Source organism: Macrosteles quadrilineatus, unplaced genomic scaffold, assembly GCF_028750875.1.
Source record: "Macrosteles quadrilineatus isolate MER2022 unplaced genomic scaffold, UCM_ALF_1.0 Scaffold_9__3_contigs__length_116548681, whole genome shotgun sequence".
Taxonomy (NCBI): Eukaryota; Metazoa; Arthropoda; class Insecta; order Hemiptera; family Cicadellidae; genus Macrosteles; species Macrosteles quadrilineatus.
In genome coordinates, this window is record NW_026542602.1 from 70,574,492 (window position 1) to 70,588,556 (window position 14,065).

The 14,065-nt window shown below is 33.3% G+C and overlaps 1 protein-coding gene across 3 annotated transcripts in view; it reads left to right on the forward strand.

Annotated features, from left to right (window-relative positions):
* The window catches only part of LOC129002860 (unconventional myosin-IXa-like), a 58,804-nt gene extending 55,786 nt beyond the window's left edge, over positions 1-3,018 (forward strand). For all 3 annotated transcript variants that reach the window (XM_054430960.1, XM_054430958.1, XM_054430959.1), the window contains one exon: positions 1,268-3,018. In XM_054430960.1, coding sequence (XP_054286935.1) covers positions 1,268-1,386 — 119 coding nt within the window. In that variant the 3' untranslated portion in view covers positions 1,387-3,018. The remainder of the gene's footprint in view (positions 1-1,267) is intronic.
* The last annotated feature ends 11,047 nt before the right edge of the window (positions 3,019-14,065 follow it).

Consider the following 14,065-nt stretch of genomic DNA (forward strand, 5'->3'; position numbering starts at 1 on the left):
CTCCTGTTTATATTACAAGAAATTAAAACACACATCATAGAACTAAAAAAAAAAAAAAAAAATAGAAACAAAATTACGTCAAAACTAACGTCCAGTATCACCAACATGAACTAGACATGAACAAATTTTGAATTAACAATGTCATAAGAAGTCGACTTGAGCTATATTTAATCTATGGTCGTACTGTATCTAGGTTATATTTCCAAAGCAAAACAGAGCAATACTCCTGCCAACCATACCGATCCTTAGGTCTGAGGAGAAAATTACAGCATTAATGGTGCTTTGGAGGGTATTGAATGCTTCTAAAATCTAATGCAAACTGAGATTAATATTTTTTCGTTAAATTTAAACGTAAATTAATCGTTTTAATATTCAACACAACGTATTATATATTTTAACTTGATCATGCAGATTGTTGTAAACTAATCAAAAGATTAGTTAATAACTTTTGTTTTGTGAAGTGAGGGTGGTAACAATGTCTAGCACGCTTGCGCCCCTAATCACTATGATCAGTAGTGCCGAGCCCGAGCCTGAGCAAGCCGAGCCAGCATAGTGGCAATACGATGCGTACCCCTTGGGCGCTCGTCAACGTCAACATCCCTACAGCCTACTCCCGTATAACCAATGTTCGTTAGCAATTTTGTAACGAAATTAATGCGTAATTATGAAAAATATTTTAAATTTCATAACAATAATTTCTTCTTATGAACTTCGGAAGTTTTTTTATCAACTATGACTATTTATTTTTATTTTTAGATAGCCTATAAAAAAATTCCTCTTGGCCGTGCGCCCTCTGGGACCTTGCGCCCATAGGCCCGGGCCTACCGGGCCTATTGGGAAATCCGGTCCTGGCTATCAATCTTTCACTCAAAAACACGTCATTACATTTGTTTTAGTCTAAGAACTCCTTAAACCTAATGTTAGGTAAATATTGTAAAAAAATTAATTCAAGTAATTGTAAATTTGATTAGTCTGTAGGTTTGTTGCGGCAGGGGGCCTTTGGGCTAACAGCTGGGGTCGGGCACACTCTAAAACTGTCTGAAATGTATTAACTTAACAGTCTTTTTTAGAGTACCTATTTACTGACTTTTGCTATTTTCGCGGTAGTGGAGTTTTTCAAACACTCAGTAGTCTACCATTTGCTGTAATTCTACACTGCCAAAGTCTTGAACATGCTTTATTGTAGTTTATTGTACTCTAACTCAACATTTTTCTTTCCATACGAAGAGTTTATTTATCACCATACTGAGGTTGTTTGTTGTTGCAGCCCAGCCATTGTCGAGGCATCGCAACCTCGGCCAGAAGAGGTGCAAACGTCCCACAGACCCCCTTCCCCACCCCCACTCCAACTCCCAGGACTTTGACGAAGACCCCATCATGGTGTAACATTCCTCCCCTCGCTCAGACGCAAGGACATAATCGATGGTGCTTATACATATTTATACATATATAAATAACATAATTGTGTTATCGATATTTTTTGATTTGTACAAAAATCAATGAACGTAACGCTATATAAACTAGATGTTCCTGTACAGACCGCGTAAGTGTTCGTGTCGGATTGTAATTATATTTTGTACAGAAATGTTCTAACTATGATTTAACACGTGGATTTTGTAACGATTTATCTTCTAGCGTAAGTTTTTAACAAGCCTTGTAATGGAGGTTCTTGTGTTGAAGACTGTCCGAGTCGATCAGTTAACTAGGAATTCCATTTGAACAAATGAATTTGATATTTTTATTCTTGTATCGCTGTGTTATCGCCGGACATTGATGTGTGTGTGTTGTCAAACCGATTCTAAATCTGTACTCGTTAAGATGACTGTGCGTTTTCAATGTATCCTTAACTGTACGCCGTTCCTTCCCAAGACATAAAAATAGACTTAATTTTCTATGTGTGAATCACGTTACTATAATTTTTCAAAAGATACGTCTCTGTGATATTAGTCGTGTTTAGGTCATAATTTATTTTCTGTCAATTTTTATATTTGTGGAAAGAATGCCAAAATAAACTGTTAGTATTATTTTTCTACAAAAATGTTTAAGCAGTTTATACTACTTACGAGAAGTGAAAGTACAAAACCAATCTTTGTGCATTTGCTTGTATATTTGATTATTTAACCAGTCGTTTTGTAGCCACACTTTTTATTTAGTAGACTAGACATTTTTACACGTCATAACAAACATTGGGGAAAATAAGAGACCTATAAATAAACATTCCATAAATGTGGAAGTTGACTTGACCATTCTTAAGTCTGTTGTCACTTAATGTAAAACATAATGTGAATTTAGGGTATCGTCTGTTGAAATACCAATAACTAACATTAGTCCAACAATGAACAAATAATATTCCAACGAACAATAGCTAGTTATAATTATTTGAATTGGTGCCAAATGATTTTGTATCTTTAAGAAATCAATTTAAACTCACAACTTCTGGATTTTGCTAATACAATTCATGATTTTTTTATTTTCTACTATCAATTGTTAGTGCTTCAGAGAGACTGTTTATTGTTACATGAAAATGTGCTTAGAACAAACTCTATCAGATTAGAACGATTTTATTTTATGTTATGTTTTTTGCACCGACATATTTTATAAAAATTCAATTATAATTATTTAACATAATACTGTTTGCGAGGAACTTTTCCCAGACATAATTTTAGTTACTTTCTGCTATAATTTATTATTGTTATCGCAAAGTGCTTCCTTTCTGTATGTTTTTTATAAATAGAAAAAAACTTACTATTGTTAAATTATTTCATGTTAAACTGTTCACTGGTTAATGTTTACAACTTGTTTATCATACTAAAGGGTGTGTGGTGGTCAGATTAATTTACTAAAACAATTGATTGCCGGTAGTTCTATTTACTAATGGATGAGTGACTCCATTGAACGAAAGGGGTGGGAGTAATTTGTAAACAAACGTTACGATGAAAAAATTAATTGATTGTTTACCAAGGTCCGAAAATAAGAAGTTTGAAAAGTAGCCTCAAGCTAAAAAAAAATATAAAGGAAAAAGGATCGGTTTTACCCTAGGTTTAAACATCTTTCTAGACACTTATAAATATTTGTTATAAAATTGCTTAGTAAAACTATTGACTAAAATCATATTATAATGATACAGTGTTGAAATTTCCTGTTACATTTATTTGCTAAGCATACTGTTATTGTTACGACTGTACAAAAAATGGTGTCGCCACTGTCGGGTTATTGCAGCAGACCTAGTACTTGTTAAATCTATTTTTATTTAAATACGGAATAAATTTGACAAGATTAATGAGATATTTGAGTAAAAATTCCATCAGACGAATTGAAAGTCGCTTACTCTGCAGGTTTGCTGCAGCGGGGGCATTTTAATCAGAGCTAGTTACACATAATATCACTTTGGGCTCTAGTGATAAATTACCTTTACTATTTACCTTTTTTATCAGATTTGTATTATTACCCAACAACATTTATGTTAGAAAGATACACACACCCTTTACGTATACACTGTTAAATAGAGCTTCCCTTTATAAATTTATATATTGTTATGTTTTTTGAATAGTCTAATCCAACTCACTTTTTGTCGTGGCAACCGGAACATTTTCAACTGCAAATATTATCATCCCGCATCATAAGTAAATGTACCTGGCCAATGGGTTCATTTTGGTGCAAAAACTAGGCAAAACCACATTTGTTTGTGTTATAAACACTTGGTTTTTATGCAGATGTTTTCTGATTATAATGGGCATAAGTAGACGTTTATTGTCTGATAAGAATAGGTAAGCTAATTTAATTTGGATGGGGTGCTTGCTTACACCTTTGACTATTAATACAACTTCAGTTTCCAATAGTCAATGCTTACACATACAAAATTGATGGTGCAAAAATGCATTTGATTATTTAGAGTCCAATGTCTAAAAACTTTTTGGAAAATATCTTTGTGTTAGGTTCTGATTAGTGATATGTTTGTAAATGTTTCAATTTGTTTTTATCTTTTAACTTAAACATCTTTTTTTGACTTTTGGCAAATAATTGTTCAACAATAGCATGCTTTTGGCTGTTGTTTATGCTATCATTTTCTTTAGTTGTGAATTATAACTAAATTTGGAGTTGAAATATATTTTATTGCATATTATCCAGAAGAAAAGTCTCAATCATTTTAAGTGATCAATTGATTTTATACGTATTTTGTGATTTTTAATGTATTCACACATTATTTATATTATATTTTGTGTTTAATTATTTAGTTTAAAAATAATTTCTACTTTTGTCTTTTGTTTCTGATCAAATATTTAATAATTTACTTGTTTAATGATTTATAATACTTCTTAACAACAAACTTTTTCAATTTGTGCTCAATTATTTTTTTAAGACGAGATTTTGTGATTTAATTATTATTGTGGAAGAGACTAGCTTCAATTTGTATTTGATTCATTTGTAATTGATAAGAATGTTAAGGCTGTCTCAATGTTTTTGTTTGTTCTAGTTGTACTTTTGCAATCCTGTTTAATTTTTAAATGGACTTTGTGATATTTTTCCTTTTTTGCCACTGCTAATGTAAAAATCTATTATCATTAATCAAAAAAGTGCATCTGTGTGCGTTAGGTTCTGGTTCTAACTAAGTAACCACATTTTTTACTTACAAGTTCCCATCTAACTATTTGAACACTATGATAATTAATTATTCTTGTTGAAATTAGATATCTAAATCTAAAGATTCAGAAGTGTTACGTATAATTTCAAAAAAATATATTTTTATAAAATAAAGAACATAACTTTTTAAACATTATAAAAGTTAGTTTTTCCGCCATTGAGTGGGAGAAAATTTTCGTAGCTTTGCTATCTAAAATTTCATATGATAAGAGATAGTGGGATGTTTTAGTAACTTTAAATTTAATTCAATAATAGTTTTCCTAAATTAGATAGGATTTATTATTGTGCACAGTTCATTTGTTTTGTATTTTATCGAATCATTCTCTTGTCAAGAATCTTTGTCAATTTGTGGTTAATGATTGCATTTATTATCGGCATTTGTTTATCAATGGACAGTTGTAAAGATTTATTTTTCTAATCTAACCTTATGCATATCGATCTAGTTTCCAGTCTGACTGAGAATTACTTGTTGAAATGCTGTATTTTTGTAAACTTAACTCCAATATAACTCGAGTCAGTCTCTAGGCTGTTGTTAAACCATCTTATTACGTTAACGTGTTAAAGTTTATTGTTGAAAATGGAGTTGAGAGAATTCGTTGTGTAATGGAATTTTTCCTGGTTTAATATGGTAGCTCCCAAATTTGAAGGAATTTAAGATAATTTGTCTTTAGAGGTGTTTTTCTTGAGTGAAGAGATTTTTAGTTTCATGTCCGTGCTAAGAAAAGATTATTGATTTATTTGTAATTCATGTAACTTATGAAAAATGTATGGAAGGCAAAAAAGTCTTTTAATTGTTAAAATTTAAATACAGTAATTTAAAATATGAGTGGGGATAATTAATGGGTAATGATAAATAATTTTCATTAAAAAAATATATCTAATCAATAAATCCATAAAGGTTTTTATATATCTCTTTATATAGTTTACAACTTTTAATTCCAAAACAATTAATTGTCAAAGGTTTCATTGAAAACCAAATTTGTTGTATTATTATGTTTTACCTTCAAATTTGGTATTCTAATAAGAATACCAAATTTCTCCTATTGTAGGGGAAAACAGTCTTTTAACCAGAATCTCTCTGTATTAAATTATTATTAAGGCATTTGCCTTAATAATTCCTGGCAAATGCCCTATCTGTATTAAATTACTTTTGTTATAATTAACCAAGTCAATTACAAGCCCTCGTTGCGATGACCGTAGCAGTTTAAATCTGATGTCGACTGATTGTATTTATTTAAGTCCTTGTTAAAACATAAAATGTTTTAGTTTCAAACAATTACTTTAGCAATATTCTAAGACTAATTATGTAAACTTTGAATATTGTATCCAAAGTGGTTGCAAAATAATAGTGTGAGAGATTGCATTTATTAAGCTGGTAAAGTTTTCGCATTTTCTGTTTTATTTCGGTTATAATTTATTCATCGATACTCCTAATGTCTATACTTGTATTATTTGTGTACTTTTCTATAAATATAAAAATAAACAATATGGGAACATGTTACTTTGTATGATCTGTCAAATCCCCTGTTGTGCTATTTTTTTATATGTACAATAGAACCTCGATAATCCAACCACGGCAAGTCTTATTCCTGCTTAAGCCAACAGTGTCATTGCCTATTGGTTACCATGTTATCGCAGTAATATCGTAACCATTTCCGATGGTCCTGGGGTTATTATCACCGTCTCCCTCAAAAACTCTTATTACGTTATCTGTGGTAACGGAAACATCTTGTCTACCGTGATGAAAGAAAAATCATCCTAGACCCACACTCGCAAGGACATCATCATTATATCCCGAACGACGGAAACTGTACTGTTATAGCGGCAGACTATCTCATGTGGTTAACGTAAAGATCATCGTCTCTTGTGGATGTGGCAAAATGAACGTCTTCCGTATTCATGACAACATTGTCATTATCTGCAATCGCGGCAAAATAATGAGTGTCACAGAAACATTACCATCATCTTCTGAGATCTAGCCACAATCGTTGAACAATCTGCTCCGTACAACACAGCAAAGCGTACACGTCAGCTAAAGAACTGCAAAACTATGGAGCTATACGCAAAAACTGTCCTCGCTTAAAAAACCGCCCTCGTATATTTTTGCACCTATGCAAATAATTTTGTTACTTTTCATATTACTCCAGAACCAATTTTGAAAGTTCTGATTAGTTGAAAATCTTTTTAAAGATTGAGAGTATGAAATGTAACATAGAGAAATGTAACATATATGTGCTAAACATTTATGAAAGTGAATCCTAGCTTTACATGACCAAAAACAAAACTGTGTTACATATTAAGAATTTTTATTCAAATTGGTAACGAAGGAGATCCCTGAGATCACCCTTGTTTAAGGGTTGTCGGAACAAACTATATAGTCATGATAGAAGACATGTTGTTACAGATCTCAATTTTACAGGATAGTGTGAGCATAATCAATAACCTCCTAGATTCGTTGATAAGGATCCTTGGCGCCAGTGTCTAGGTTTGGTTGACCCACAGCCTAGAGCTACACAGGTCAAGGTCAGGGCCTGGCTATCTCCAGTGTCTCTACTATCACTGTGGAGTTGTGACTGGCTGTTGATGACTCATTCGTTCAACTGTTTACGAGGTTTTGACAAAAATTAACAATACGCGCACAGCTAAGATGCATTTGATTTTGAGAGATTGGTTTATTCTTATACTTCTGGACCACAATTGAGTGGTTTAACACTGAACGTCCAAATGTGCTTATAATGCTAAGAAAAAACTATATCGTATCAGCAAACGGACACATGCTTTCCCCCATTAGCTTGTGAAAAACTGTTTTAATGGGTAGGTGGTGGGATGAACTTTGACATTTTATGCGTAAAATCACAAAAATTGTAATACTTGTGAACCATAATTTTTACAGCATTGGGAGTTGTACAATTTTGTTTTAAGTTAAGACGACTGTTTCATACTAGTTTTTAATCAAAATCGTCCAACCAGTTTTTGTAAAAATGTTTATGGGTTATTATAGTAAACCCAACAACAGGTTTTAAAAAATTATAAAAACGCCTGGAGATACCATGGGAATGTACCCAACCAAGAGTATGTAGCTGTACTTGTCATTTAGAACTTTTTTTGGGTTCAGGAGGGACCAAAACAGATATTTCCACTCAAAACTTCATCTCAAAAATGTTGACCATAAAAATACTTTCTCCATGTGTATGTTTAGGAGGGGAAAGACAAATTTTTAATTTATGGTTAACAGTTCTGATAAAATATAAATGAACTAAATTCAGAATTTTCCTAATGGTTTCTCAAAAGTAAAAGTTTTAAATTCTAAAATGGTAAATGTTGAGTTTATGATGATTTCCTTTTCCTACGTAACCTACCTAATTGATGACTGGTGAAAAAAAAATCTGGCCGATTCAGACAGATTGATGAGCTGTTGCCCAGTTCCAAAGATTTGACGGTATATTTTGGCCTCAAAAGCTATCAATTTACATGTCTTCTTATGTTAAAACCCCAGTGGTGCCGAAATAAACAAAACAGACAACCACTAACTATAGGAATGTTTTCAAATAGGCTATCAACAACCAGCTGTTTAATAGTTACAATACTTCCCTCATTGCACAGCTGATCTAGTTGCCCAGCTGACTCATACAGCCAATACAGTTGTTACCTGAACATATCTGATACACATGAACATATGTTTGCCGGTGCCACATATGTTGCGCTGACGGAGTGTTATGTGCGGAAGGTCGGCCAGATTTGTTGCCATGTTTGGAACTAGACGGCCGCTGTAGCTGAGTCAGCGTCATTATAGATTCATAGCATCTGGGTTAACAGATGATACTTGACTGATTCGATAGCCGCATTTCAGTCTGCAGTAGGGCTAACGTGTGTCCTTCGAGTGAGGAAAAAGTTGTTCAAAAGTTGGCATTGCTTTCTGTTCCTTGTGGATCAGCTGGAGGCGATTTAAAGGTATTTTCTGAATTCTGACCAGTGTGAGAGTAGAGTTAATTTTTCGAGTTTATACAGTTTGTTTCGTTATTTTTCGGGATTTTATCTTGTAAATTCTTTAATGAAATGAAACGGTTATCAACTAATGTTTACGTGTGCGGAATACCAAAGCGCACACCGTAAATTTTACCCTAAAGCAAGAGAAATATGAGAGCACTCAAAAAATGTAACCGAGCTCAACAAAAAAGCTTCGAGCTTCACCAAATTAGGTTAAAAGTAATCCCCATAATACGGGCCGCTTATTGTACAAATCAGTCATAATTAACAGTATCTCAAACATGATTTGGTTGTGGATTATAACAATATCCTACATTTACTAACTTGTGGTAAAAAAATAAAGATCCTTACAAGGTAGCCATTTAACCCATTGTCTCGTTAGAAGTTGACTTAGATAGATCTAATTTGAGAAAGCATCATTAACTCGTAATAATGATGATGGTGATAATTTAGAAATGATTCTTCTCACTAGTACCAGCACCAGCACTCATTCTGGCATCACTGGTGGCATTGCATGCTCGGAGTTCTTGTTCTAGATCCAGAGCTCCTTTTGCAGAGTTCGTTAGGTCTTCAGTGCCTTCTCACGCAACTATATGATTAGTCCTTTCTTGATTGTTTGTAAGCCAGTGACAATCGTCAAACACGCCGCTGTTGACAGGTGGCGCTGCGACAATGTAGGTCAAACAAAGGTCACTTTCGTTGTGACGTCATCAAAACAGCTGTTCCTATCAGCTGATTCACCGCGGCCTTCTCGATCGTCTGAAGACTAGACGACGATTCATAGGTGGCTGTCTGTAACCTTAGGTGCAGACAGAGTGAAAAAGTTGTTCCTTAGCTGTGTGTTACCGTATTCTAATACGAGCACAGTGTGTTTGGCTATAAAAATGTCTTTAAATATAAATCTCGGAATCAAGCATAAGTATTCTGACTAAATTTTTGAATTAGGGACTTAAAGCCTTAGAAACCTGATTGACGACAGCCACCCCCTCAGGAAAATTCGTATTTCGCTACACGATTAATTTGAAAATTTAACATTGGCCTTGTGGGTTGTCAAGTAACCATGTTGATGTTGGTTGAACAAAATAACAAGTAAAAAGTAAACTAAAGACTTGTAACATGTGTTTATAACAAGCCTTCCACAGTATGCTAGCAAATTACAAGATACAGTACAAAGGGAAAACATTCAGTTGTTGCTATTGGCATTGAGCAAAGATTACACAGAAGATTACTCGATATAGGGGGTATGGTAAAATGGAAATAAACTACCGAGCAATGGCTTGGTCCCCAGGTACTACAACTGCTCTTTTATAGCGATAGATTCGTGCATTCGCTCATTCCACATTCATATGTTAAAGTACAACAACATGATGCATTTTCACTGATTCTAACTTTCCCGATGTTATGAGAAAGCAGATGTTTTCACTTTCACTTTCCTCAATAAGTATTCACATGGCCTGAGTAGTGTATAAGTAATTATAACTTAATCAAAACATAATGGACACTAGTTTCTCCAGTGACCAGAAGCCATTCTTCCATTACAAAGGTTGGCGAACGTGGGCGGAGTGAAGCTATACTTAGCTCGGGCTCACTTCGTCACTTGCGCTTCGATTTCCATTTTGCTGTATTTGCGAAAGTGTTATAAATACATGAACGAATCTAAGACTAAAATCATTTACGAATAAACTTCACATCAAACAGTAACATCTCGTTGTGTCATTTTGGTAATGCTTGAGTAAAAAATCGGGAAAGGATTTTTGTGAAAGTTTGTGATATAGCCTACCTAATTAATTTATGTGCTCAATACTTTATATACATAAACCTATAAATAATAAACTGTATCAGCAATCTGACACATACTGTATCCCATTAGCTTGTCAACAACCTGTAGCATGGGGAAGCAGTGGGAGTATTTATGCTATTTTGTAGGGAAAACTGGTAATAATGGTAATGGTATTAGAGGTTGTAAACAATTTTTGTAGTACTATTGTAAGGGCCATAACATACGAATTTTAATCAGAACCGTTTTTTATCCGATTTTCCGGTATTTTATGGGTTTTATTAGGAATTAACCTAAGCTACAAAAACGTTTCAACCGTAATTTGTACAGAAATGGGATATGTATATTTTTTTAATTTAAAGGACTATACTTTACTAAATTTTCTAAATCGTTCTAAATCTGACGACATATGTACACGATTTTATATGTGTTTTGACGAGTCCTAGACATCACAGACAAAAACAACGGTGAGTAAAGCCCAAATAATCTTCGTAAATAAATAATACCTAGCCTAAAAGCATGTTGCTCAGAAACTAAACCGTTCTGGCCATTATCAAGAAAATTCGATTTTCCGTTATTTTATGAATTTTATGGGGAAATCGCCATTAAAGACAACGATCACATATATATGATTGCTGATTAAAGAACAACATTTAAAAAAAAAAACTAAAAATACCTGGAGATACCATGGATTAGTACCTACATCCCAAATTTCATGAAAATCAGACTACAGTTGTGATACACATCCACATTTAAAACTCAAACTCGAAAATGTTGACGAAAACAATACTTTCTCCATATGCATAGGGGGGGGGGGGGAATTAAAATTAGGTTAACGTGGTTCGACATAGTTTCTACTTAGTAATACTAAAAGCTGGATCCCTATACTAACGTTGTAGCATAGGTTCAAACTCAAGTATATTTATTTTTGAAACGAACAGTAGATTTTCTTTACAATATGTCAACTCTTACTTTGAATCCGTCAAAATCCTTAGACGCTAAAAAACGCCACTTGGTGACACGTGCAGTCTCCCTCTTTGACAGCGATACCAACCAGACAAAATCATTTTAATTTACATCAAGGGGGCGAGCTTCAAGAGACGACGATATCAACTATTAAATTTTTTTAATATAACGAGAAATATTTTTAAAGCAGACCAAGTGATAATCCTCATTACCAACGTTACAGATGAGTATTTTTTCGCTCTCACGATGAGGTTGGTAGCTCTGTTAGACATTGTGCGTGTGTTATAATTAGCTCGCCAGCCGAAGGAGGTTTTGGCACCTCCTCTGGGCCAGAAGTGTTTTTGTCTTTCATTGCCGTCAGTCGAATGGGAACATCGAACAATGATTGGTCGATATGAAAACAAAGAGACATGGAGAGAAAAAAATCTTTATTGTAGTTTGAAAAACAACCAAGTTATACTTACTCAGAGGTATCTTACGCGGACAATTTACTACAGTATGTAAAATTACGAAGAATTTGACAACCGTGCGATGGTTGGTACTTCTTTCAGTGGGATTGTAGTTGCAAAAACCTTGAATTTATTATTAAATTGTTTGAAAGAATATGTGCAGGCATATAGTTTGTCTGAAGATACTAAGGATGAACCTATGTACCTATGAATAATTTTAAAGCTGTATGTTGTTCCCTAACAATATTTTAATTTCGAATCTTTTACAAAATATTCCAATTGCATACTACGACAAAAAATAAACAAATTATCAATTTTTCATTAATTTGCCCAAGCGTTTATGGAAAAACATTTTCCTCAGCTACCGGTAACATACATTCTGCGATGAGTAACTTTTTTCCATTACATAGATAAGTTACATTACATTTTTGCTTGGAACTTGCTCGTACGAAAGTTTGGTAACGAATTGTTTAGGGTTAAAACATTAGAAATTCATCTACATGGTATACACGAAATTCAAATTTTTGCAGTACAATGTTCATTCAATAGTTATTCAACGCGATCACCGATTATGAAACAACAAATAGTTCACGCTAGAATCTGACACGGATAACTATTAAACCGTATACAGAAAATGTACAGGTAAATGTAAACCTAGGAATGTTAACTCTATAGGACTCGCTCGTTAACTCCAATTACGCGTAGCTCGGATATTCAAATTATACACTATCGTTAACAAACCATTTCATTTCACTATTTACGATTTTATACAGGTAGTTATTTGTGGTAGAATATTGTTTTACTACTCTTTAAATAGCTAACGTTAAAGCTATACAGGTATTAAGTGTGGCAGTTTAAAAATTCACAGGAAAAACAGCTTGGCCTATTTGTATGATAAAACGCAAGGAAGTTTGGAAATTGGGTGCCTAAAATTTGACTGAAACGGTCAACTGGCTTGTCGACCAAGTGACATGTCGAACAAGTGACATGTCGAACAGGTGACATGTCGACCAAGTGTCATGTCGACCAAGTGACATGTCGACAAAGTGGCTTCTAATATTAGTGTTTAACTCAAATTTATGTTGCTTACCTTGTTGACCAAATTATATCTAGATCAAATTTTCCAGACACAAGGTCAATTTTAAGGGAATATCTTTTTATACCCCTTAGGAAATCAGGATACTATCACTAATGTATTTTATTTCAAAATTAAAAATTTGACTTAAATTAAGTTAATAGCCCGAATAGAAGGCAATGCTTTCTCCTGTCTTTTCAATATTTTAAAATTACAAGTAAACGAATTTTTACTTTGTTACAGAATTGGACGTGGTTGTAAGAATATGAGGGATTTACTTACCATTTTTCGGAACTTATTCCTTTGGTTAGGATACCTGTGTATTTTTGTAAAATACTTTTTTTTACATTTCCTAATTCAGTCACTAATTTGTTGTTGTTATGAGATGAAAATGAAAACGTGAAATACGTTTTGTACCAGAATTATACGACATTTGGCTGGATTGGTTTACATGTTTGGCAGTGATCAGCAAACAAAAGCAGACGTGTTTAACTAAAGGCATTGATCGTATAGAGACAACACTGTCTAATTCTAATGTATTCCACATACTGTATTTTAATTTTTTATTTCCATGAGTGTGAATTGATTATTTTCCTTTTTTTTCTAACCTAAGTCATAAATTAAACACCAAATTTTACACTTGGTCTATCTATGGTAATTGTCAAGAGTTTCTTGGAAACACACGTCCCAAAACGTAAGATCAAAATCACACAGAAAAATATAAGAATTGCTGTGACCTGTCATCAGACATACCACTACAATTATAGAACTATGAAGTTTATATGAACAGATATTGTAAAAATAATTTAATACAGTAATTCAATGCAATAAATGGGTAGGAAAATCCAAACGTGTTTGAAAGAAATTCACACTATTAGGCGATTTTGTTTCACTATAATTTTTGTTGTTTGAAGCAAATAGTACAGTATATATTTTTAATGAGTATTTTAAGAGAATATAGGAATATTTACCCTTTATACTCCTTAGTGTATGGGTGAATACTTCTTGCATTTTGGCTATATGGTTAACATTATTACATATAACACCGTCAGAAGCAGTGATCAAAAATTATCGTCAAACGTCGAGACAATTTCGTGCATAAAAGCCCATCGACCAAAATAATTATTCAAATATACATTGTAAATCGATCAAATCATCTATTACCAAGTG